At 39.5% G+C, this 27226-nt stretch overlaps 1 protein-coding gene across 1 annotated transcript; it reads left to right on the forward strand.

Moving 5' to 3' along the window:
• Positions 1-1948: 1948 nt before the first annotated feature.
• Positions 1949-27226, forward strand: LOC109693470 (serum paraoxonase/lactonase 3-like). The gene is given in 13 exon segments (XM_074057819.1): positions 1949-2075; positions 4176-4328; positions 4982-5120; positions 6798-6883; positions 13070-13125; positions 19078-19243; positions 21365-21491; positions 23402-23467; positions 23469-23600; positions 24685-24766; positions 24971-25042; positions 25044-25100; positions 27068-27226. Coding segments are annotated over 13 exon segments (1422 nt in total).

Genomic DNA, 27226 nt, shown 5'->3' on the forward strand with positions numbered 1-27226 from the left:
ATTCTTTTCTTTTTTTGGCAGTTTGAACTCAAGGCTTCCTGCTTGAGCCACACCTTTTTTACTGTGGTTATTCAGAGATAGGTCTCACTTTTTGTCCAGCTGGCCTGAACTGTAATCCTATTTTATGCTCACTGCCATACCTGGGATGATAGGTGCACACCGTGCCCAGCTTTTCTCTGTGGAGAAGCAGTTTCATAAATTTGTTTGCTCAGGCTGGCCCAAAACTGAGATCCTCCTGATCTCAACCTTCCAAGTAGCAAGGATTGCATGGGTGAGCCACAAGCACCCACTTCAGTCTGTTTCTGATACCAGAGCCTGTCCCATTAACACTACCTGAAAGTACTGCCATAGTACTAATGAGCATTTTAGATATTAGTATTTTCACTAATGTATAGAGTATTGTTTTAAAGATTGAAAGTTTGAGTATTTTTCAATGAATCATTTATGACTTTTGAGTGTAAATTGCAGAAGTATTCTTAAACTTCGACTGTTTTAAGTCAAAGGTTCATTTGACCTGTGTATTTATTTCTGTTATTTATGATTTTTATGTTTTTCAGTTTAGTCTGTGAATAACAAATTTGATAGCTTTCAGGCTAAAGTAATTACTGTTATTTGCTCTTTCTATTATCTAAGGGAAATGTTAGGTCTTAGATGAATAGAGTAAGATTAAGTATTATTTAACCAGGGACCCAAACCACAAAGGCAATGTTTTAGATTTTGGGAGATGATGACAATGACTGTCCAAAAAGCTATATTTAGAAATACAGACACAAAACAAATACAGCAGTATTATGAAAGACAGGTCACGCTAAGGGGAGGCCACTAATGGGAGTGGGAGGGTAAAGGAAGGAAGTTAAGAAGGTGAACATGGGTGACGCACTTTCTATACAAGAATGAATATAGAATTGTTAAACCTGTTAAAATCACCATAAGAAGGGAACTAAGGTAGAAAGGAGAAAAATAGAGGAGATGAGTCAATCTGGGTTATAACATAGATACATGGAAATGGCGCAAGGGAACTTCCGGTATAGCTATCTTACTCAAACAAAAATGTCTTTTTCAAAGACTGAGAACAGTAAGGTAAAACAGGTCCTGTCTGGGGGTTGGCACCAGTGGAAGGGGGGAAGAAGTAGGGAAAAGGTGTAGGAGGGTGAATTAGGTAGAAATATTATGTACTCATGTATGAAAATAGAAAAATAAGACGTGTTGAAACTTCCAGGAATGGGGGGAGGAGAGATAAAGGAGAATGAGAGGGGTGAATTCAACTATGACATATTGTAAGAACTTTTGTAAATATCACAGTGTACCTCCAGTACAACAATAAAAAAGGCTATATTCATAAAATGTGCCAGAATACGGGAGGCATAAATTAAACATGTTTTTTATTTATTAGAAATTTTATGTGGATAAAGGCAGATTATAATAAGCACATGCAGAAATAAGCACATCTTAGAAAAAAAGTCAATTCTGAATTTTGGCCACTCTGGGCCATGAGGGATCTATTTTAACAAACTATAAGTATACTGTGCATTTATTTATGGTGATCCTTTTCTGAATGAATTGAACAGTTTGGTCATTAAGAAGTCATCATTCAATACAACCAAAACTGCAATTGGGATATGGCACCACTAGGTGGATATAAGGTGTGTGTGTGTGTGTGTGTGTGTGTGTGTGTGTGTGTGTTATCTATTTAATTTGAGATCCTGTTCAATGATAATAAATATCTTTTTGTTTTCTCACAAAACCCCCATCCTTCTTATAACAATTAAACATAAACATGAGTACTTAATACAGGGAATAGGGAAAATTAGATGTAAGTTACAGTATTTTTTTCATTTTGTACATGGATTAATTTTCCATGACAACTAATCTGAGGATGATCCTTTCCCTAGATTTTGATTTGCCCCATTTGAATCCTCTATGTTGAGGTCATAACCCACCTGGGCTGATGAAGGTCCTTTCAGCAGAGCAATGGAGAAGTAATAGCATCTGTCACCACACTACCCACTTCGACGTTCCTTTGGCTACTTGTATTTCCACTATTGACGAGGCTTTCCATGAAAAGATCTCTGGATGTGAGAGGAGGAGGGTTGGGAGAATCTCAGTAGCACTCTCTTAGTTTTCTGCTCCTGCTTTTGTTCCAGTGTGCTTTATTTTATTTATTTATTTATTTATTTATTTTTGAGACAGGCTTTCACTAGGTAACCTCAGCTTTCCAAGGGCTGAGATTACATCCAGTTCTAATTTTCATTCTCTTATTTATTACAAGTGAGTTTAAACACATTTTTAGATATTTAAAGAATTTGTATTTATTTTTCAGTGAATTTTCTTGACTTTTTTTCCTTTAAGGATTTGATCTTTTTGTTATGACTATCTAAGAGTTCTTTGTATTAAAAGATGGAACTTTTTCCATTGATACCTGTACATCAATAGTCAAGTGATTCTTTGGGAGGTGGTGGTACTGGGAATCAAACTCAGGACTCATGAATGCTAGGCAAGAGCTCTGCCACTGAGCTACACTCCCAGATCTGCAATTCTTGGTAGGGCTTCAGAGCACAAGGAAATCATGTTTCTGATTAGAGATAAAAGTTAAATGGACGTTTATAAACTTCAAAGTATTGAGTGCTAGAGACATTTCTTAGACTGAAATTAAGGGAAACCCTAAATGAACGCTCTACCTTCACTTGCTTTTAGTTATTTGCTTTTAATTTACCTTAACTATCACAATTTTGGAGGTCAGCTGAGCAATATATTGTTTGTCTCTCACTAGCTTTGCTGTAGTTAACACCTTTGATGTATGGGTCATGGTAACAGTTGCCTAGGTTACTTTTCAGGGTCTTCAAGGCCACTTTTGCTGAAACTATCATCTTCTGACCTGACATGAGAGGGCTGAAAAGTCCATCCTCTTGTTATGCTGAGGCCACCATTACTTGAACGTGATTTCCATGAAGAGTCATGAAGATTGATTACACATGTGCAGACTGATTGCTTCACTTCTAATAAATATTCACCCTGCTTCTTTATCCATAAATACTCTAAACCCTGTCATTGGGGAGGTGGATTCCAGGCTTGCCTCCCAACTTCATGCTTGTCTATGTTGTAATAAACACTCACACAAAACTGATTCAGTGGTTAGAATTGTGTGCAGCAGGAAAACTGGGCCTTGTTTGGTAATGGCCTGTCTTGAGAAAGGACTAATGTAATGTTTTTGCATGAACCTCGTTTAGGTCTTAAAAGTATGCTCATGATAAACATGACTTTTGTCACTCCACTTTGAAGAAAACTCTAATATCAGGTGGAAGTCACTTTCAATGTCCTCCTTTTTCTAATCAGTAACACTCCTGCTCTCTAGTCCCCAGTCCATGAATACAGCCCTCTCTGTTTCTCCAAACCTGGGTACCTTCTATCATTTCTCCCTCTTCCTCATCACCCTTCCACCCACATCCAACCAATTGCCAATATTCTCTCAAATCATACAATGCCAAGGATTTTGGGAAACAATTCCCACAATTTGTCCAGTACTATGACATATCTCACCCAGATGACTCCCAAGATCTATGGGAGAGGGTCGTTTCCCATCAGGAGACTACAATTTCAAGTGGAAGTTCTTACCTAGGAGTTAATTTTTATCGACTTCCTGTAACATATCAAACTCAGAGCTGAGCACTTCACACATTATCACTTTATCATTATTATTATTTGGCGGTACTGGGGTTTGAACTGAGCCTCACACTTACCTTAAGCCTCTGTTTGGGTCCCTGGTTGGGGCACCACTTGCCAGGATCGCAGAGGTCCTTGACCCAAAAGGGCTCAGGAAAAGAATGAACAGAGGAGACACAAAAAAAGACTCACTCAGGAAGGGAATGACAAGACACATGACCAGAAGGCAGTTGACCAACTGGCAAATTTTTATGTTTCTCAGCAAGCTTCATACAAAAGAGGAAGAGACTTAAACATCAAAATCACACTGACCTAGTTACAACCTTTCTGTTTTGGCATTCTTACTGCCAGTGTCCTTGACTAAGTATACACTTCTTTTCAGTCAAGGGAAACCATTCAGCGTTCCTTCCCACCATGATAGAGGCATGGTGCACCTGCAGATTCCGACCTTGTCGGAATGCTGCTAAACCACAGTGACCTTGTCAGACTGTGGCTTTTGGTTCCCAATATTCCAGCCCTTCCCCACCTCTTCAGTTCTCCCTCAGCAACTCAGGTTAAATTCCATGGCTTTAAGGTGCTATCTCACTCCACCTGTCCACCAACTGCCAAAGCTGCCAAGAACTGCAGACCTGAACCAGGGGCCGGGACCCTCTGTAAGTTGAGATTTGGTGAGTGGGGAGGTGTGAAATCTTTCGTGGAAAGGCAGCCTTGAATTACACTAGGAAAGTTTTCCTTCAACTCTGTGCAGAAAGGTGGTGATCTTGATCCTGGGCCCCTCAGCACCTGGGCGGGGGCAGGGCCGGGTGACCCGGATCAATGACCAGTGCCACAGCCTGCATGCCACCCTCCTGGGAGTAGAAAGCACTGGCTGGTCACCCCTGGGCACCCTGAGACCATAGGGAAACTAGTGGTGCTGGCCCAGCTGGGAGCCAGTCTGGCCTTAATCAGGGAGAGGATACTGGCATTTAGGTGAGTGGCCAACTCGACTGGGGCATCTTATCTTTCTCTTGCGGTCCAAGTTCAGTGGCAAACAGCCCGGCAGGTGGGAAGGAGCAGCTTTGGAGCCTCATCCCTCGATTCCACCCAGCAGAATCACTTACATGGAAAGCAGGCTGGCTGCTTGCCTTTCCCAAGACCATAGGGAAGAAATACCCACATTTATGTTCTGAGGGTCAAAAATCCTGCTTTTTTCAGTAGCCCTCTACATTATGCCTGTGAAAAAAGTTCATTGGAACTGCTGGATCTGTAGGAAGGGACTGGACTGTGTCTGACTCCCATATTGTCTAAGCCTGGCTAAACATTGAGGTTCACTGGGTTACAGGACCCATCCCCAACTCAAAAGGGGAGCTGGACCACAGGGAAATGAGCAGGCAGGAGCTGGCCTTTTGGAAGGATCTGACCTTTGGAAGTGGAAGTTCCAGTGGTGACAGCCATCCCATCTCTGGGAAAGTCAGCCCTGGGTTAGGGGGGTGATATCCACTGCTGAGTGGGGCAGAAGACTCCACTTACCTCCCATGGTCTCTGGGTTCTTTTTGATTGTTGGATTCTCTAAGGAGAAGCTGGTCTCCCCAGAGACTCGCGTCTAGAATGTGTTGCCTGATGCCTGTAGGCAACACTTTCTAGTTCAGCTCAAGAGTGTTATTGTTGCGTTTGTATCATTTGTATGCTCCCAGTACAACCAAGTGACGATCATCAAATGATAAAAAAGTAGATTTAAGTTGGCTCTGTGTGTGTGTGTGTGTGTGTGTGTGTGCGCGCGCAAGCACATTTCCACTGAGTTACGGGTTTTTTTTGTTTTTTGGGTTTTTTTTGTGCGTCTGAGGTTTGAACTCAGTTTCATGCTTACATACTACCCACTTGAGCCACACCTCCAGTACATTTTGCTCTGGTTACATTGGAGATGGGGTCTTGCAAACTATTTACTTGGGCTGACCTCAAACCACCATCCTCCCCATTTTAGCCTTGCAGGTAGCTAGGATTACAGGTGTGAGCCACTGGTGCCTGGCTAATAAAGCATATTCCTTTTCTTTTATATAAATCAAAATGTAGAGTTTTTTTGAATAGAATTTAATAAAAATTTAAAATTGTATATAATACTTAGAAGAATTTATCACTGTGGGAATAAGAATGCTGTTCTAGAAATAACTTGGCTAATTGTTTAAATGGTGGCTAATTTAATGAATTTATATATTTGCAAAGTAAATTGGCATAAGCTTTATAAAGTTAATACAAAGATACAGGGTTTACCTCTTTGGAAACCCTGGTGAAATTGGGAACTCAGTTTTGTGGGGAGGGTCAAATGACAAGACTATGATGGCTGAAAGGGACATAGGAAATGAAATAATGCTATTCTGTGTGTTTAAATTGATAATGTTGCTCAATTACTCGTACTATTAAATAGTGTCTTTTGTGTGTGTGTGGTACTTGGGAATTGAACGTAGGCTGTTTAGCAAGAGCAAGTGCTTTGCCACTGGAGCCATGTCCCACACCTCTTGTTTTTGTTTTTGTTTGTTACTGAAATTTGAACTTTGAGCCTCATGCTTGCTAGGCAGGTGCTCTACCACTTGAGCCATGCCCGCTTCCTGCCCTTTGTGAGATAGGGTCTCATTATCTTTGCCCAGGGTGACCACGATTCGGGATGCACCTCCATCTTTCTGAAGAGCTGGGATTTCAGGCATATATCACCACATGCAACCAAGAAGTGTCTTTTATTGGGACATCAACGTGCATAATTGTGTTTTAGTCTTTTAGCAAAATCAGTGAAGTTAGCTGATATAGGCACATTACTCAAATAATGTCCACATTATAAATTTATTTATAAATCAATATAAATAAAAGGAGTTGCCTACTTTTTTATGCCATCCATAAACTAGGATAAAGAGAGTTAACTGTTATGAAGATGATTAAAGCCTTCAATGTTCAGACATTGATTTTGGATGTTGTGCTTTTTGTCTTCTACAGAGAAAAAATTAAATTCTCTGTATCTTGAGAAGTGGTGTCCATAGAACTCTACAACTGCCATCTTATTGAGGGACTCGGTATGTATGTGATAGTATCAAGAGGGGCCAGCACAATTTCTTGGTCACCATCTACCTAATCGATTGTGCCAAATGATTTCATTCTCTGTTACTTTTTAGACCTTCTACTATGACTTCTACCTCATCCACTTTACCCAGGCTACCCATGGAAGTTATCCCGGGGGCCCCAAAGGCTGGCATCTTTGGTAATTGCTGAGGCTCATTTCTTAATGACTTATCCCCATCACCTGAAGAATGTCACTGGCTGTGCTCTGGCTGTTTCCTTGCCAACTTCTCCTCCTTCCCCTTTTCTGTGATAGTTCACTCTCTTCCCTGTCTTCTGTTACCTGAGTTTTGTTCTGTCTCTCCCTCTCTCTCTCTCTCTCTCTCTCTCTCTCTCTCTCTCTCTCTCTCTCCTTTCTTTCTCGTTGCCTTCCCTCCTTCTTTTCCTTTTATTCAGCTCCCTTTCCTTAACATTCTTGGCCTCAAGAATGTTACTTCCTTCAATATTTGTCAGCAAGAATCAAGAGGAACTTAACTTTGTACTTACCCTGAAGAACATCACAGAACTTAGATGTGTTTTTAAAATATTACCTAAAATCCACAGTCAGATTCCCAAGCTCTCAAACTGAGGCCTTCTTTCCCATCATTTAAAAGGTCGCTTAGCCTTAGACTCTGCCTTAGCTGAAGTCTGCTTCCTATCTCTGTCATTTCCTCCCTCGTTCCCTCATCCATAGCCAGCTCTGCTAGGCTTCTGCATTTGGTGCTTCATCCTCCAGGGTTCAAAATCCAGGGATGCTTTGTTTCCCTTTCATCTCTCCTGCTTCCTCCACAAAGACTTGAAGGCATCGTCTCCTTTGTGCCCCCCACAGAGCTGATCTCACCTACTCATCATTGACACAGGGTTTGCTTGGGCTCCAAGCCTCCAATTCTTTCTGACACTGCTATTAGAAAATAAAGTAAAAATAGGCTGGATTCTGTTCACCATCCTGGGAATGGATTCTATCACTTTCTCAGCTTTGCTTATGAAATTCTCTCCACCTCTTCCTCCACCTCTGTTTACTGAAGTCAGCCATACAGTCATCTTTCCTGCCATCTCTCACCATGCTCTGAAACACTGACTCACTCTCAGCGCCCGCCACACGCTTTATTTTGAAACTAGCAATGTTCTCTTTTTCACTGTCAGATTGTAAATTCCCTAGGGTCAAGGACTGTGACTTTTTTATTGGTGTGTGACAAGGAAGTTTATTTTGTGATATGAAATCCATGCTTTGTTTTTCTTTCTATATATATTTAAAAACAAAAAAAGAGCCCTTTTGGTTTTAGTTTTCTACTTTCTTCCCCTGTCCACTTGTACAAAAGAGTTGCCTGGGCCTAGTGTTGCATAGACTTCAAGGTGGCTTGGACTGCCATCTGAAAGCAGAAGGAACAGAAGACAATCCTCACCCTCTCCCTGAGCTATCAAAGGATTTTGACAGGAAGGGCTGAGAATGCATGAATTCCTTTGAATAGCAGGGACCCTGGCACCTCTGCCTGACAGCATCCTAGGGGAGAAGCAAGACCTCAGAAGGAAGGTTACAAAATGTTTGTAGGGAGGCTGGCCTTGGGTCCTATGTGTCCCAGCCTGAGCAGAGACCTTGTATATGACATGGAGGTGGCAGGATTGTCAAAATTAAAGGGAGTACATAGGTCTGGCAGTGAGTAATTAAACATTCTGCTTGATTTTAAGACTTAGCACTTAGGATTATTGTACAATCCTAACAAGGAGACAGTAATGACTCGAATTTCCCCTCAGCCTCATGATGGAGGGAAGATCAGAGTCAGATTTAATTTGATTTAAAAAATAAAGAAATGTGATATTCATTACTTGTTTTCTGACCTGAGGGGTAATATCCATACTTACTGCACATATATCTCTCAAGAGATGAGATATATGGCAAGTAATTAGACTTCATGATAGCTAAGGGTTAGTCTTACTCTTAAATTGTATAACTCAACTAAATTTGAGAAGCTAAAAACTAGAGTTAATGTGGTAAGTCATAGATTAACGTTCTGATTATCCAAATATTTTAAAGAGAAACTGGCTAAGAGCAGAATTACAAATGCCATGTTGCTTCTTATGACTCTTGGCATATTTACAGTTCATGTTTGAAGAAATAAACTAACATTAGTGCGGTCAAAGGTCATTTATCAAGAGGACAATATCAATATATTTCTAAACTAAAATGCTGCCTTACCAAAGGCATGGTGTCTGTGAGTATCTACATTATCCTCATCACCGATCTACAGAAAGCAGGTACTGCTATCTGTGCTTTGCTAATTGACACATGGAAGAATGGAGTTGATTGCCCGATGGTGCAGAGTGGCAGGCATAGATTGGGAACTAGGATGGTTTTCTTTGAGCCTTTTCACTCCCTATTGTGTAACACTGTCTGTCTTACTTACCAACAATGTATTTTAATTACAGAAGCTCCAGAATTGTATTATGGCAGACAACAGAAATCAGAATATTCACATAGTTTAGTTGGATAAGACCAAGGCAGGCTAGAAATTTAAATAAAAACAGCTGACAAGGTAGTATTCATAATACCCAACTATTTGATGATTGAAGGTTTTCTGAAGCAATGGAGGGCCACAAAAGAACTTCAAATAGAGTGTTATAGGCAGGAACAGATTGGAGGGAAATTCTTTTTCTGTTTTCTTCAAGATAAGACCTTTGAGGTTCATTTTGTTAGCGGAAGAAACTCTTTTTTATGTTTTTCTTCCTCAATATTCCTTCTTGGAGTAAAGAGTGAAAGGTGAAATATTCTTCTCTCCAAAATCACACATCATAGTTCTTTTTGTGTTAAGTTTACCTTCTTTCTAAGGCTGTGAAGGCCAAAAATTGTTTTAGATGCTCTTGGCATCTAATCAAAGTTGCACTCGAAATACGAATAGCAACTAGTAGGGCTTTCTGTGGGCAAAATTATCAAGTCGGCAGTCTTTGCTTTTGGTAGATACCTAACTTCCCTTCCATCTTTCTTTCTTATAACTTTCCCTGTCTCCAAGATTTGCTGTTACTCCACAATGGATTCCATTTGTTTTCTTAACTGGCAAGTAGAAACCTTCTCTCCAAGATATGAAATAACAATGAAAAATTAAGTGGCACTAAACTTCTGGTCACCCTATCGGAGGATGCTTATAGAAAAAGATGAAATGATTAGGGACGAAGGTAGACCAAGTCATGCTAGGGTTAACAGGTTAAAAAACATGCTTCTCTTCAGAAGGCAGATCAGAATTCAAAATTCAGAATCAACTTTCTACTGAATTTATATCACTTTTGGACCATTGTAAAGCTAAAAAAATTCATAAGTGGAACCATCATAAGTTAGGAAACATCTGTACTCAGAAATTAATATTCACTTATCATAGTTTAACTTCAAAATGAAACAAAGTTCAAAAAAGTAAATGTGTTTTTTACTTATTGAGCCAACTAACTTTTATTGACAGCTTCCACAATGAAACACAGGTATTGTATTGAGTGCAAGAATATACCACTGAATTAAAACCAATCCTTGCTCTTCCCGGGAAACCTTCTGTCTACTAGGAAATTAACAAGTGAAAATAGGGCACCTGCCCTGTGTGAAAAATGCCAAGGGGGAGGTAGCCACAGATGACCATAATCATGCATAAAATAAATGCTGAAACCAGGAGAGTTTGGAAAGGCTGAGGGAATCGATCACATGCTCATTCTAAGAGCCTGTGATCTTGGTCAGTGGTGTGGGAAAGGGCCAGGTGTGTCAGGAAGAAAGACCAGCCTTTACCCAGGCATGCAGGTGAATGACTCTGGCTCAATGTACAAGTGACTCACAGAGGTGCCACAGAAAGGCTGAAATGTAGAGTGGAGGGTAGGATTCACAAGAACTGTTACTGTGGGAATAGTTTTGGGTGGGGAGGGTTTTGGATCCAGGCCAAGATGCACAGGAGTTATATACCAGGTCTAGAGGGCTGATGGAAGATTTTTAGCAAGGGAATGCCAAGGTCAATGTTACAATTTTTAAAGATGCCTGTAAGGGCACAGAGAATAGGTGTAGGGGAGAAAAATTGTACTGTTGGGAAACTACTGAGGAAACCCAGAAAGAGTTTATAGAGCTTGAGTGAATGGTGGCCAGTGAATTTAGGGGTTAAGGAAAAGGTAAGCATCAAAAATAGCTCAAGTTTCCTGCTTTTGGTACTTGCAGCTGGAAGATACCAATGTTTTCTCTATTTCACTGACATTGAAATATACAAAATGGAGCAGATTCAAGGGAGAAAAAGTCCAGGTCAGTTTAGAACTGTCAAATATGACAAATGGGAACAAAAAGGTAGAAATGTTCAAAACACCAGTGATTATAGAAGTGTGGAACTTGGTTTGGGCTTGATGTAGAGCTCATGTGGGAACAAGTTGAAGCTATAGGACTGGAGTGAATCACACAGGTGGAAAGAATGCTCTGCTACAAGAATAGCCAAGGACAGAGTGAGTCTGGAGAGTATCCTTGTTCAGATCAGTGGTAGGGAGGAAATGTAGTTTAAAAAAGGGAACCAAATAGTGTTTGGAAAGACAGGGAAAACACCAGAAAACTAAGCAACCTGTGATTTTTAAAATTGCTTTATTCCATTTGTTGGATTCTCCCAGTATCTATTTCATCCCATATGGAAATAGCACTAATTCTTTCAGCCCACCAAGGTACCACATATAGGCAAATCCCAATAACCAGAATACTTAGGATATGGAAAGTTATGGTTAATTTAGTTTTCACCATTTCTAGTTGGGAGTTGGTTTCTGCCTTTAGTATAGTGAATAAATCAAATCTTTCTCTGTTCTCTAGTTCTCAGTGCCTATGCTCACCATTCTGATGACTCAAATTTGCATTTTCTTTGTCTTTGTCCCACTTTTCTTTTCTACATTCTTCCTTATCCTCCCCCAATTGCCTAGTGACAACCTAGTAACCCATTTCCCCAGGTAACCATTTTCGCACATGTTCAAATTACTATGGCTGTATAACAAACCACCCTCAAATTTAGGTACTTAAAATACTGGGCCAAGTGTGGGGGCACAGCCTATAATCCCAGGACTTGGAAGGCTGAGTCAGAAAGATTCCAAGTTCAAGGCCAGCTTGGGCTGGCAGACATACCTTGTCTCAAACAAACAACAGCAACAATAACTACAAAAAAACCAAGAATTTTGCTTATGACTTTGGAATTTTGGTAGGCTCAGTGGAGACAGTTCATCTGTACCATTTGCATCAGCAAAGGTACTCAAAGGCTGGGAACTACAACCATCTGGGCATCCTTTGGCATCTCTCTCAACTTCATGTGGTCCCTCCACATTCTCTCCTCTGTAGGCTGGGTAGCTAGACTACTCACATTTCAGTTCAGGACTCCCAAGGGGCATGAGAGGAGGAGGGAGAAGAAGGTAGAGAGAGAGATTGAGACTGAAGATTGAGAGTACACCAAGGACAGCTATGTCTATGACACTTAGCCTTGGCTGTCATGTGGCATTATAGTTACCACATTCTGTTAGTCAAGGCAATTACAAAAATCCACTCAGCTTCAAAGGAGAGAATATAGACCTTACCTCTTGATGGAGGACCGTGAACATCACATTTTAAGAAGAGAATGTGGCCATGGTACCTAGTGATGCTGATATTTATAGAATATAGTTCACCACACTAGACAACCATTGCTTTCTATGTCAGTCTTGCTTGCTTGGGACCATATCTGAAGGAAATCTGTCTGCTTCCTAGAAGCCACAACAGCTCCCCTTTCATCTCGTTCTCAAACTTTATTTATATGCCTCTTTCCACAGAAAAAGACTCTATGCCAGCTCTCAATGAGGAAGACATCTGATTCAACTCTTTCAAATTCATTTATGCTCAATAGTCCATCTTAATTAAGACTGATTGCTTTTATCAAAGAGAATGATTATTCAATAATTTCCCAATATGATTATGTAATGCTAGGTTTCTAGAAGTCAACAAGTTGAAGGAGGGGGAATGCTTGAGACAAGGAGACTTTGATTTTACCACTCATTCTGTAGAACAGCCTTTTAAGAAGAATAAAGCTTAATCTCTCCGAACATGCCCTGGAAATTTTTATTAAAGAATAAATCTAAGATATGAATTTATTTTTATAGTTATTTGCCTTTTTCTCCTGAAAATGGAGTTCTAAAAAAAAGATTTTAGTATTTAAGGAGTCTGACTCAGGTGTTCTTCTAAGGGAGCAGGCCTGTGGGATTCCTGAAAATTAAAAGAGTTTCCCAAGTAAGTGGTTGAAAAAGTCAACATCATTTCCAAAAGAAGTTTAAAGTTTGGACTGTTAAATTTATTTTTTAAGCCTCCACATATGCATCATTCTGATTTTTTGTTTTGCAGAAACTGGCTCTGAAGATATTGATATACTTCCTAGTGGGCTGGCTTTTATCTCCAGTGTGAGTATTTTCCATGCTGCTCTGATCTCACATCAATAGCTGTATAGACAGTGCATTAATGTTGCCAACTAGGGCTGCCAGATGGACCCCTACATTTTATTTCCACCTCTGGGCTAGACTGGTCAACTAAAAAAGCCCAAATGGGAATCTGAAGGGCTAATTAAAACACTACAGGAAGGCCCAGACTTGACTACCCCATAGTGGGCAGCTCCCTGTGGTCAGCTGCCTACTCAAAGGGTCTCAATAAATGTATATTGATTTCCATTTGACTCCCAGGTTGTGGTCTCCAGATCTGTCCTATTGCCATCCACGTCCATCACTGCCATGTTAGACTGGGTCTCAGCTTCTGGTAGTCATCTTCTCACTAACTAGTATTCTTCTTGCCAGGCCTGTGTTTGGAGTTCTGCAAATGTTAGTGGAACAAATGTTAACCATATTACTGCATTCAAAACCCTGATCACTTTCCATCTTGGGCTTTCTGCCATTCTGTCCATGTCTTTCAAAGAGAATTAGAAAAGAGCCTGCATGTTGTTCTCAGTACCACCTTTACAAAATTTAAGGTGATGATGAAGCTATGCCGGGAACTAAAATTCAATAAACAAAAGAATGTGTATTTGTGAAATGCTGGAAAGTAGCATGCATTTGTTAAATTAGTTGTACATTGGAACAGGGTCTAAGATTCTTAAAATGTGTATTTATTACATTTATAATGTGAATGAATTTTTGTTTCTAGAAAATTCCATTTTGGCCATTAAAATACTACCAAAGAACTTGAACTTTAAATGTAAATATTTTGGGCCAAAAAAGGCAGCTATACTAACCATGGCCTGAATTTCCAAGTTCTTAAGTATACATAGTAGAGCAGTGAAGGTCTCATTTGGATTTAAACAGTTGGTAGCAGTATATATGAGTTGGATTCTATTTCTCTACTTTTCCTCCAAAATCAAAGATAAAAATAAACCTGTCTATAAAAGCATTTTCTTTGTTGACTTAAATTCTGTACTGTCAAGTTAGATTTTCAGTGTTAATATGAAATAGATCTTCAAAAATGATTATACTAGAGTTAGGAAATATCTTTGATGTTAGGAAATAATATTTATCATATGTACAGTATGTTTTCACTGGAAACATTAGAAGTTCAGAGTTATTCTTAAACAAAAAAAAACATTTTCATCACAAATATTGCATGAGAAATGCTAACATGAAGTTCTGAATAATAAGTCTCTTTTTGTAAACTAAGAACTTAGACTTACAGGCCAAAGATTATATTCTTTACTTATTTCTATTCTTTCCACATTCAAGACCTTATTCCCCTTGATCTCTCCTGTTAGCCTTTCTTGCTACCCTAGAAGATGTTTAGAAACTGCAGATTTAAACCATAATTCTGTCCAATAGGTATTTTAGTCTGCTTAGAGGAACCAAAAGGATATCTTCTTCCCATCTTGGGAGTTGGCAGGTTTCTTTTTGTCGGCAAGATTGCATCCTTCCAAATTCAAATGGCCAAAAAACACATGAAAAAATGCTCACCATCTGTAGCCATTAAGGAAATGCAAATCAAAATCACTCTAAGATTCCACCTCACCCCTGTTAGAATAGCCATCATTAGAAACACCACCAACAACAGGTGTTGGTGAGGATGTGGGGAAAAAGGAACCCTAGTCCACTGCTGGTGGGAATGTAAACTAGTACAACCACTCTGTAAAAAAATTTGGAGGCTTCTTAAAAATCTAAACATAGATCTGCCATATGATCCAGCAATACCACTCTTGGGGATATACCCAAATGAATGCGACACAGGTTACTCCAAAGGCACTTGCACACCCATGTTTATTGCAGCACTATTCACAATAGCCAAGGTATGGAAATAGCCAACATGCCCCACTATTGATGAATGGATTAAGAAAATGTGGTATTTACACAAAATGGAATACTACTCAGCCATGAAGAAGAATGAAATCTTATCATTTGCAGGTAAATGGATGGAACAGGAGAACATCATCCTGAGCGAGGTTAGCCAGGCCCAGAAGACCAAAAATCATATGTTCTCCCTCATATGTGGACTTTAGATCAAGGGCAAACACAACAAGGGGATTGGACTTTGATCACATGATGAGGCAAGAGCACACAGGGAGGTATGAGGATAGGCAAGAAACCCCCCAAAAAACAAGATAGCATCTGATGTCCTCAATGCAAAGGAACTAATGCAGAAACTTGAAAGCAACAGAGGCCAATAGGAGAAGGGGACCAGGAACTAGAGAAAAGGTTAGATCAAGAAGAATTAACCTCGAAGGTAACACACATGCACAGGAAAGCAATGTGAGTCAACTCCTTGTATAGCTATCCTTATCTCAACTAGCAAAAACCCTTGGTCCTTCCTATTATTGCTTATACTCTCTCTTCAACAAAATTAGAGACAAGAGCAAAAAAGTTTCTGCCTGGTAGCGAGGAGGTAGGGGGAGAGAGAGGGGGTAGGAGGAAAGGGAGGGGATGGGGGGAAGGGAGGAGAAATGACCCAAACATTGTACGCACATATGAATAAAAGAAACTAAAAAAAAAAGATTGCATTCTTCCTCACACTTTGCCAGCTAACTCCTACTTCTCTGTAAGGCCTCACTGTGGTTGCTCTTCACTTCCTCAGGAGACTCCCTAGCAGTCTTGCTAGGTGATGTGCCTCTTCTATGGCCCCCACCCCCACCCCCTGTGTTAGACTGTTATATAACTGAAGTGCTTGCTTGTTGCATCACCGGACTCAAGTTCTTTGAAGGCAGGATTTTGGAGTGTTCATTAACATTCCCAGCAAACACAATACTTGGCATATGTGGGTTATCAAATATTTACAGAAGGTATGTGCTGGTGAGGAAGGTGGATGTTGCCAGTGATTATTCAAACATATCTGCAATCTGCTAGAGAAGATAAGATTCCTGCACTTGTGTATGATTGCCACCCTTTTCATTGGTGAATGATATGAAGAGAATTGCCTTTTGTCACTGACACACAGCAGGATTACTACCACTAATTTTAACTTAACTGCCTTGAGCAGAACATAGGCCATTTTCCACAAGTGGTACATTCATTATTAGCACACTTAATCTAAGCCAAGTTTGTTTGCAATGCCTCACCCTTGGCTCTGTCAAATCTTTTGCATTTCTAGAGCATCCAATCTTTCACCTATCTACCAGTGCCTTTATCCATCCCCACATTACCAAGGTACTTGGACATGTACGGCCCTGAGTCATCTTCCTGTGCAGTGCTCTCCACTTTCGCACTCTGCTTTATGATGTGTCTGAACAATGAATGATCTAGGCAAATTGTTTCTCTGTAGTTCAGTTTCCTCACATGAAAGGGAAGCATGGGACCTAGTGCCCCTCACAATTTGTTTTCCAGTGCTGTCATTCTTTGAACTTCTGGACTTGGTGATTGGCTACAGGGAAAAAGTAGACCTGAAGACTGAATTTTCTGGCCTGGTATTGTGAGAATAGTCAGGCACTTAATAGAGAAGACTAAATATCCACAAGAGGGATGATTTGAAAGGAGGATGTTGACTTTGGTTTTGACGAATTAATTTTGAGCTGACCTTAGGAAGAAGTTGGCAATGCAAGCTAGATCACCAGACATAGGTTAAAGGTAACTGTGCATATTGGAAAGTCATCAGTATAGAAGCAACCCCTGAAGACTTACGGATAAGGACTGTAAGGAAAGGTTACTGAGCAAGAGAGAATGATGAGGATAGAAGGAAGACATCCAAGAGGCAGGAGTGGAAACAGAGCTTCTATCTTGCAACTCTACTGTGGACTTTTTGACATGAAAGAAGGATGCCTACTGTAGTGTTGAGTGCCTCAGAAGGCTTATCAAATAAGACATTTTGGAGACCACTGGCATGACCTCTGTAGAAGTGTTTCTGTGACCTAGTAGAAATGCAATGCTGATTTCAAGGCATTGGGAGCTGGAATAAATCAGGTAACAAGATCAGGTGATGTTTTTGACGAGTTTAATGGTAAAGGGAAGTTAGAGAGATTTGAAGTAAAGTCAGGCAAATGAAGAGGCCATTGGTGAAAAATGAGTAATACAGCAAGAAAGAAAGGATGTCATTTATAAGGATAGGCCCTAGAGAATAAGGAACCAGAAAAAAATGGATAAAAAAGTTTATGTGATAACAAAAGAGGGGTATTTATTCCTTGAGAAAAGAGGGAGAAAGGAGGAGAATGGGTAAAACTGAAGAATTAATCAGAGAGAAAGCAACCAGAGGAAATGTATGTTAAATGGTATGGGCTTCTCAGAGAGGTAGGATATAAAACTATCCATTCTCAAAGGAGAGGAACGAGGTATGGACTCCAAGACAAGATAAATTTAGAATAAATACTTGGATAAATAGAATAGATTACCTATGAGAATGAAGAAAATTTCAGGGAACAGTATTGAATGTCTGCTTGAAGTTGGGATTATGTCTTTGTAGGAGAGTTTTTCCATGAGATTTTAGACATCCCTTTAGAAGAGATAGATTTGGGCAAAGAGGGTAATAAAGAAGCAAAGAGCATGAGTTCCTTACAGACAGCTCCACACTTGGTGGGAATGAATTTGGTCTAGAAGCAGAAGCTGGTGGCTAGGAGCTGCCAATCCCTCCTCCAAGAGTGGTGTCTAAGGGGAATTAAAAAGAAAGCAACACTCCTCTGATGGCTTCAAAAGCCACCCTCAGACAACACTGGGGAACAAGGTTCAAGCATAGGAGAACTGTTTTGAGAAAAGCTTGAAGATGTAGGGTGAGGATGTTCACAAATTATTAAGTGAGTGGAGGCAGTAAAAGGACCAAGGGGGTGTGGTGTGGTGTGTGTGTGTGTATAAGAAAGATCAGGAAGATGGACAGGGAGAAAGGATAGAGTAGGAAGGAGCAAATTTAAATTGAGATAAGTGTTCAGGACAAGATACAAAGTTGTCAATGCTGCTACATATCAGAATGGTGGGGAAGGGATGTGAGAAGGAAACAGATCATTTTGTACTTGGTGTAGAATAAGCCAAACTCAAGGTTTGACGATGAACTGGGATGTAGCAAAGGCCCAATACATCAAGGATGCCTATTGTTGATTGATGCACGCCTCATCTTACTAGAAGAAAGGGTCATTGTCCAAGTTATTGGAATGAGCTTTTTGCAAGTCGGAAAAAAAGTATTCATGCCAGAAGTTTTAGATATACCTTTACGAGCAAAGCAGATCAGAAATAGTTCACTATGACACTGGCACCTTTATGTTAGTTCTTAGCTGACTTAGTAGAGTCAGAGAATTTGCCAGTATATAATCAGTATAGGCACGGGAGCAATAAAATTAAACCACACACACCTTTGTTATGATTTGAAGAAAGGAAATTATAGGATCTCAGGCCTGGAAAGAATCTTAGCAATCAGACATTTCAACACCTTCATTTTATAGACGAGAAACCTAAGGCACAGGTAGGCCAAGAGATGCACACAAAGTAACACATGTGGTCTTTTGTAGTACAATTTTTGGCATAGCTCCTTTTTTTTTTCTTCAATACTAGGGATTGAACTGAGGCTTCGAGCTTGCTAAGCAAGCTCTCCACCACACCATTATTTTTAAGATAGGTCTCAAGCTAACTTTGCCCAGACTGGCCTCATATCACCTCCTCCTGTGTCTTCCTCTGGAGTAGCTGGCTTTACAGGTGCGTACCACAACACTGGGCTTGGATTAACTCTTTCTAATTTAAAAAAATGCTTCCTTATGTTGAACATCAAGCTTTCATAGCCAATGACAGCTTAATGACATTGGTAACCCCACCCCACCAGATCAGATAATGGTAAAAGCTAACAGAACTGAAAACCCCAGAAATCTAAATGAAATGTTGAACTCAGAACACTTTTGTTTGGCATTGAGATTTTAGCTTCCATATGAAAATGTTATTTTGATATGTATATGTATGCATACTTATTCTCTGTTTTTGAAGGGATTAAAATATTCAGGCTTGCCAAACTTTGCTCCAGGTGAGCCAGGAAAAATCTTCTTGATGGATCTGAATGAACAAAACCCAAGACCACAAGCACTGACATTCAGTAATGGATTTGACAAAGAAATATTTAATCCGCATGAAATCAGTACTTTCACTGGCAAAGGCAAAACCTCAATGATTAAGGATAAGGGGAAATGAAGGAAACAGAAACCATTTATCTCTACTACTCAACGTCTATGTTAAAGAAAGAGAGCGAATGCTATTTTACCATGAAAATGTGTACAATATTTGTAAAAATATTCATACAAAATATTGTTTAAATTTGCATTAGAGAAGGAAGACTAGTATTGGAGGCCCTATACGGCCTCCTCCTTTTTTTCCTGTCCATTTTCTTTTAACACAACCTGTTTGAATACTGTTCTCAGAAATCTAACATGTAAACTAAAGCTCCTTTGAAAATAATTGTGTTGTTAAAAAGTTTAACATTAGCCATACACAGTACCTTATATCTTTAATCCGACCGAGCTACTCAGGAGGCAGGGATCTGGAGGATTACAGTTCAAGGCCAGCCTGGGCAAAAAGTTAGTGAGACACCCCCTGGCCCCATCTCAACCAATAAAAGTTGGGTGTGGTGCTATCACGTGTTCCCAGCTAGGAAGGAAGTATAAATAAGAGGATAATAAATAATTATAATAATAAATAAAAAGGAAGTACAAATAGTACAGGCTGCCTGGGCATAAAAGTGATACCCTATCCAAAAAATAGCTAAAGCAAAAAGAGCTGGAACCATGGCATGCCTCAAGTAGTAGAGCACCAGGCTAGCAGGTGCAAGTCCCCAACTTCAATCACAGGTACCAAAATAAAAAGTAAATCTTAACATGAAGGGGAAAATTGGTAAATTGGACTCATGAAAATTCAAAGTTTTACCTTCAAAAACACCATCAAGAAAGTAAAAAGATCCAAAGAATGAGAGAATATATACCAAATAATATATGTGATGAAGTACTTGTGAGTACTTCTTACAACTCAACAACAAAGACTAATTTAAAAATAGATGAAACCTAATTTAAAAGTGGACAAGAGGCAGATGTGGTGGCATACACCTGTAATCACAGCACTCAGGAGGCTGAGGCAGGAAGATCATGAGTTTGAGGTCAGTCTGGGCTATGTAGTGAAATGCTGTGTAAATAAAAAAAAAGAAAGGAGGGGGAAAGGAGAGAGAGAGAGAGAAGAAAAAAGGAAAGAGGGAAGGAGAGAGGGAGGTTAGGAAGGAAGGAAGTTACCTTCTAGCGAGCACCTTCCCTTAATTTGCATAAAATAGCCAGTGTGTCTCAGGGACCTAATTATAAACTTTGCAAGCTGGGGCTGGGGCTTGTTCTGTCACATGCTTTGTAAGTACATCAGGATGTGTGTAGGGTCAATGAACACAGAGCAAATCCCACAGTGGGAAGATGGAGAAGGTCTCTTTAAAACTCCAGGGCTCAGCAGATCTGAGCTGTTGCTCAGTCAGGAAACGGTACTCTGTAGAGGCCAGGTCCTACCCTCCATGGGTAGGGAACAGCAGTTCCCATGCCAGTACGCAAACAGTCAGGCAAACTTTCTTGTGGTTAGTAACACCTGGAATTAGCTAGTTTGTTTTCTTTTGCATGCATATTTACATTCCATGTCCATTGGGCTCACTAAATGTTGTTATTGCAACCTCAGGTACTTAATTTGTGTCAAAAGTTCATTATCTATTTGGGAAATGTTGCTTTTTTAAGGTATTTACACTGCCCTGACATTTCTTAAACTTATGTTTTAATGTAAATAATTGTCACGCACAGAATTTCTCAGCAAAGTTTTGTTTGCTTATATCCACTTACTGAAGGGCTATCTGGGGGAAAGCACACCTATGTTTACATCGTAATTTCTATCTTTCTGTTAGAGAGGATATGCAGGTGAGGCCAAACCTCACTGTGCAAATACCTGCCGCAGCTCTACCTTGGTAGTGATGACATTGCTTAGTCATTCCCCATTTGAGCTTTGGTAATTCTGAATTGCCTAGCTGGTGAACTGTGAGGGCCAAATGCAATACGTATGAAGAAAACCCTTGCATTAGGCACAGTGGTGTTTGTCTATAGTCCCAGCTACTCAGGGACCAAGACCAAGCTGGGCAACATGGCGATACCCTATCTCAAAACCAAACCAAACCAAAACACTTGGAGGTGATGAAGTTTTAAAACAGTGTAATATTTGGTTGTAAGAGAAGTAAACTTCTCAGAAATTCTACCTTTTTCCCATTTAGACCATACTGTGTATCTTTATGCAGTGAATCATCCCCACATGAAGTTCACTGTGGAGATATTTAAATTTGATGAACAGAAATGTTCACTCGTACACCTGAAAACCATAAAACGTGAACTTTTTGAAAGGTATGGAATTAAAGTATTGTGTACTTCTATTTATTTTGCACCTCTGCTGTGTGCTTTGTTTTCTTAGTTCAGCAGGCTTTCTTTAACTTTTGTTTTGTTTGCATTGTTTTGAAAGCTTTCTAAAGATTCCTATGGTGACAGTACCCAGCACCTCACTAGAAATTGCTGTGTTCAGTATTGAATATCCCTATATTTTCCAACTTTTTGAAAGCATTTTAATCCCACAAAGGTGTTCAATTAGATTCCCAGCTCTAATTCCACCTTCTACCAAAGCAACTCAATACCTACTATTGGGCTCTCTTTAAACACCCACTCCCTTTCCCCTGTCTTGGTAGGTGTATTCAGTGAGCCTCACCTACTGGGTGTTATAACCAAACACCAGATGGGCCATTTTTTTTTTTTTGCATCAAATCCTCTAAAGTAGGGTTTCATAAAAGCCCATGGGCATTTCCAAAAATTACATTTATTTATTAAGTGTTGACTATGTGCCAGAATGCTTAGTTTAACTTGACTCTTATCACAGCTTTTAGTAATAGGCATGAGTAAACAGTCTTAGAGAAGTTTTGAGCTAAGTAACTTGCCCAAGTCACACAATTTGCACCTGGCACAACCATTATGTAAACAGAGCCATCTGAATTCAAAGCTGAGCTCTCAAATGCAATGGTGAATATCCTACTTACTGCATTCAGAAAACATTTTCTTTTGGTGGATAGCTGCCTATTTCAAGCCTTTGGAAAACAACGAAGAACTGATCTTTTATAAAATAGGCTCAACATTTAAGGGTTGGTTTCAAAACAGGACGTTGACTTTCCATGGGCTAGAAGAACAGGGAAAAAAAAGGAAGCAAGTTCATCTCCTTTGTTCTTTTTCAATATTCCCTGTGAATTTCTCCCTATAGAAGTTGAGGGCAACAAAGCTGAGGGCAGAAGAAATAAGAGACACTGAAGTTATTGAACCTTTTTCATAACGTGTGGTACTGGATTCCAAAACCATGGTGGACCAGGATTTGCACAGAGTTGTTGGAAACTGTGGAGAAGTCACTTAATCTGTGCCTCAGTTTTCTCAGTAAAATGAGTATTCTCTCATTGATCTGATCTTACCTAACTGGTAGACTGAGACAATCAAATACAATAGCATATCTCTTCATAGGAAGAGTTTTCTGGAAAGCACAGCTCAAGAGAAAACCTGATATGTCACCACTTTATAAGGGAGTTCAATCCCATGAAGCAAAAGTCAGAACCAGCCTGAAACAGGGAAGGGGGAATGTTATTTGTTGAGTTATATTCTACAAAAAATGATATGCTGAAATTCCTACCCCATATACCTCAGAATCTTACCTTACATGGAAACAAATTCATTGCAGAAATAATTAAAGATGAAGTCTTAAGGACATAGGGTATGTCTGGTTTCCTTATAAGAGGGCAGACACATACATCGTATTGTTCTCAGTTAGGTCCCCAGAAGGACCACAATGGAAACATTAAAGTCCTCCATCCGGAAGCTACATACATTCCACTTCATTGGTCAAATTGAGTCACATCTGTGTGCCTAACTTCAGGGGGAAGAAGTCTAATTTGTAATGGAGAAGAACCATAATTATTATGACTACCACAGATAACCACTATTAACATTTGCATGTCAAAAGATGTTGGAGCTTGAGGATTATTTGCATTTTCATTTCTTTTTACTGAATTCTGTAGAAAGGAAGAGTGAGAAAAGAATAAATAATGGCTAGAAGAAAATCTATCATGGGCAATGTAAAATCATGAAATTTCTGTGAGATTCATTAATCCATGGAAATTCAGGTCTACTTTTATAAATTGATGAATGTACTAATCCATGTAGCTATTAATGAATTGGACAATTCTCAGGATATTCAAATACCCCATGGATTTTCTCTCTTTCTTTAGTCTGCATGACATTGTAGTTGTTGGACTAGAGCAACTCTATGCCACAAGAGACCACTATTTTACCACCTTCCCCTGGACACTTCCTGACTTTCTTAGAACGTTGCTGGACTTACGTTCTTTTCTACAGCCCAAAAGAGGTCAAAGTAGTGGTCGAAGGATTTAATTCTGCCAATGAAATCACAGTCTCCCCAGACCAAAAGTATGCTCTTTTGTAATTTTTTCTGTCCTTTACCCTTGACATTTTGTTGTACCCTTCCTTTAAAGGATAATTACTTCCCTAGGCTAAAGTAGTCACTATATGACTAGAGAAATCAGATGTCACCAGAGTGTGATCTTGAACAAACCATTTGTTCTCTGGTGCTTCAGGTTCCATTCATTAGAGAAGGAATTCAACTCAAAAAACATAGATCTTGGGCTGGTGGAATGGCTCAAGAGGTTGAGAGCTTGCTTAGCAATCTCAAGCCCTTGAGTTCAAATCCCAGTCCCACCAAAAACAAAAAACAAAATCCTTGTCCCAAATTTTTACATGAATCTAAAAATACACTAATCAGAATGATCAATGTGCATTATTTCTGCTCTTATGGGGCTAGAAATTATTTAAACATTTACATTAAGTTTAGTTATCCAAAAGCTCTCATTAGAGAGAGAGATGTCTCCCTTAGATGGAGCATTGGGATTGTGTAAGTTTCAGACTTAACTGGTTTATGACAGGAGATTATTTTAAGCAGCATGAAGTTATAAGAAAATGCTCATAAATGTTTAAGAATTGAAGGTTTTTTTAAAAGAGAAGTACCATGAATTTTTTAACATGTAAATCTGAGATAATGAACAGAGGTGATCCTTGTGGAAAATACTTCTAGGTATTCTTCCTCTTTAAAAAAAATGATTGTGGTTAAGCTTCATGGTCACCTGCTACTTCTTTTCAATCACTAGATTTTTGGAGGTATACACTTTTTTAGCCTTCAAAGAGGTTGTGTTTATCACCATTCAATTCACAGAAAAAATTTAACTACTAATGAGATTGAGCTTGTATGTCATTGAAAACATCAACTTTGTTACTTTGTAGTCCTGTCTCATATTCAAAATATGTTCAGAATATTCCAAGAATATTAAAAATAGCACTCCATTACATTCTTTTATAATATCTTATTTTATAGTATTTTAGAAAGGCATCACAGTGGTACTTAACCTGAGGATGAATGTTTATAGCTCTTTTCCAGAGTAAGAGTTAGTGTCATATTTCATTACTACTTGCTTATGTGTAAATGTTACTTACTTCGAAGGTTTGTCTATTTAGCTGATGTAGCAGAAGCATCCATTCACATAATGAAAATACATGATAACTGGGATTTAACTCAACTGAAGGTAAAAGTACCCCAGCTTGCCCTTGAATAAAGGGACTATGACTATGTTATAGCAGTACTGGTGAGATTATGCTTACAGTTTTAAAGCACAGTCACAAAGCCCCCTAAAAATGCCAGTTTCAAATGCAGGAAGAGCTGGTGGGAGGTGGGGAGGATAGGGAATGCTGATGAGACAAAGTCTTCACTACTTTCTCTTTGTTGGAAGGTAATATAGTTGAATACCACACCTGATAACCTGAGTGTTGATCCTGCCCCAGGAGATATTTTGGCAGGATGCCCATCCTAATGCCATGAAGCTAGTGTTCTATAATCCTGAGGATCCGCCAGGGTCAGAAGTGAGTGCTTATACTTCTCTGAGCTCACAGGCAAAGCTGTAAGAATAAACAATTTGCTGAGATGACGTGAGGGGATTTAGGTGGGTCACATCTGATGCTCCAGAACTGAACAAATTCTACATATGAAAATAGTACAGATTTTGGTAGGAAAGGGAGATATATTTCTTTAATCATTTTAGGCCACCACGTGCCAATGTAACATCAGTGCCAGAAGCTATGCCTTAAGGACTTTATTTGCTGTTGGGAGTAATAGCAAAACATGAGCTTGACCAGTCATATTGACTCAGATCACCTTACTGTATTTCCACCCAGAAAGTGGGCTCTCAGCCAGTCCTGTGTTTATGCAAAGACAGGGACACATATGGAACCATCTTCTTTTGCCCTCTCTAACATGAAGCTCAAATAAAAGTGTTTGAATGACTATGGTCTCAAAACTAAATGAATTTTTTCCTGCAGGTTTTAATAGATCTGATGGTGTTAGGATATGTCTTCCTTTAAAGATTTTATTTGTGTTATTTGAAAGTATATCTTCTACAACAATAACATAAGCCATTGAATTTTCTATGGCTTTAAAAAGAGTAGCATATACTTAAAAAGCTAAACATTGATCTACCATTTGATCCAGCAATACCACTCTTGGGGATATACCCAAAAGACTGTGACACAGGTTACTCCAGAGGCACCTACACACCCATGTTTATTGCGGCACTATTCACAATAGCCAAGTTATGGAAACAGCCAAGATGCCCACTACTGATGAATGGATCAAGAAAATGTGGTATTTATACACAATGGAATTTTATGCAGCCATGAAGAAGAACGAAATGTTATCATTTGCTGGTAAATGGATGGAATTGGAGAACATCATTCTGAGTGAGGTTAGCCTGGCCCAAAAGACCAAAAATCGTATGTTCTCCCTCAAATGTGGACATTTTATCAAGGGCAAACACAACAAGGGGATTGGACTTTCAGCACATGATAAAAACAAGAGCACACAAGGGAGGGGTGAGGATAGGTAAGACATCTAAAAAAATTAGGTAGCATTTGTTGCCCTCAACACAGAGAAACTAAAGCAGATACCTTAAAAGCAACTGAGGCCAATAGGAGAAGGGGACCAGGAACTAGAGAAAAGGTTAGATCAAGAAGAATTAACCTAGAAGGTAATACACATGCACAGGAAATTAATGTGAGTCAGCTCCCTGTATAGCTATCCTTATCTCAACTAGCAAAAACCCTTGTTCCTTCCTGTTATTGCTTATACTCTCTCTTCAACAAAATTAGAGATAAGGGCAAAATAGTTTCTGCCGGGTATCGAGGGGGTTGGGGGGGAGGGTGAGGGGACGGAGTGGGTGGTAAGGGAGGGGGTGGGGGCAGGGGGGAGAAATGACCCAAGCATTGTATGCACATATGAATAATAAAACAATAAAAATTAAAAAAAAAGAGTAGCATAAATCATTGCATTTTCTATGGCATCGAGTTTAAGAATAAGTTTTAAAAAACTAGTGAATTTAAGTGTAACTCTGATTTTTTTTGACAATACTGGGGTTTGAACTCAGGACCTCACACTTGCTAGACAGGTCCTCTACCACTTGAGCCACTCCATCATTTTGCCCTGGGATCCCCTCTTCATGCTGTAGGCTCATCAAAGGCAGTTTCATCCCCATAGATGAGGACTACTGTCAGCTCAGGAATTAGACAAGAGTGTTCTCTGGATCCTGATAGAGGATGCCTGAACTATCAAAATTATTTAAGCTCTCTAGTGAGGAATTTGGCTAATGTCTAATAACCAGCCCATTTTAGTGCATAGATATAAAGACACTTATAATTAAATCAGGAAAAATGACTTAAATATACATATTTTAGCTTAACTGATTTCTAAAAAAAAGATATTTGCTCTGGAATACTTGGGAAGGAAAACATCCCTAGATATCTTACATAGTACACTAACAAGTGACCTTCCTTTGCAGATAACACGTATTGAAAATGTTTTGTCTGATAAGCACAGAGTGAGGACAGTCTATGCCAATGGCAGGTCTGTGCTTCAAGGCAGCACCGTGGCTTCTGTGTTCCATGAGAAAAGGCTCATAGGCAGCGTGTTTCACACAGCTGTGTGCTGTGTGCCCTAG

The sequence above is a fragment of the Castor canadensis genome, chromosome 2, assembly GCF_047511655.1.
Source record: "Castor canadensis chromosome 2, mCasCan1.hap1v2, whole genome shotgun sequence".
Classification (NCBI taxonomy): Eukaryota; Metazoa; Chordata; class Mammalia; order Rodentia; family Castoridae; genus Castor; species Castor canadensis.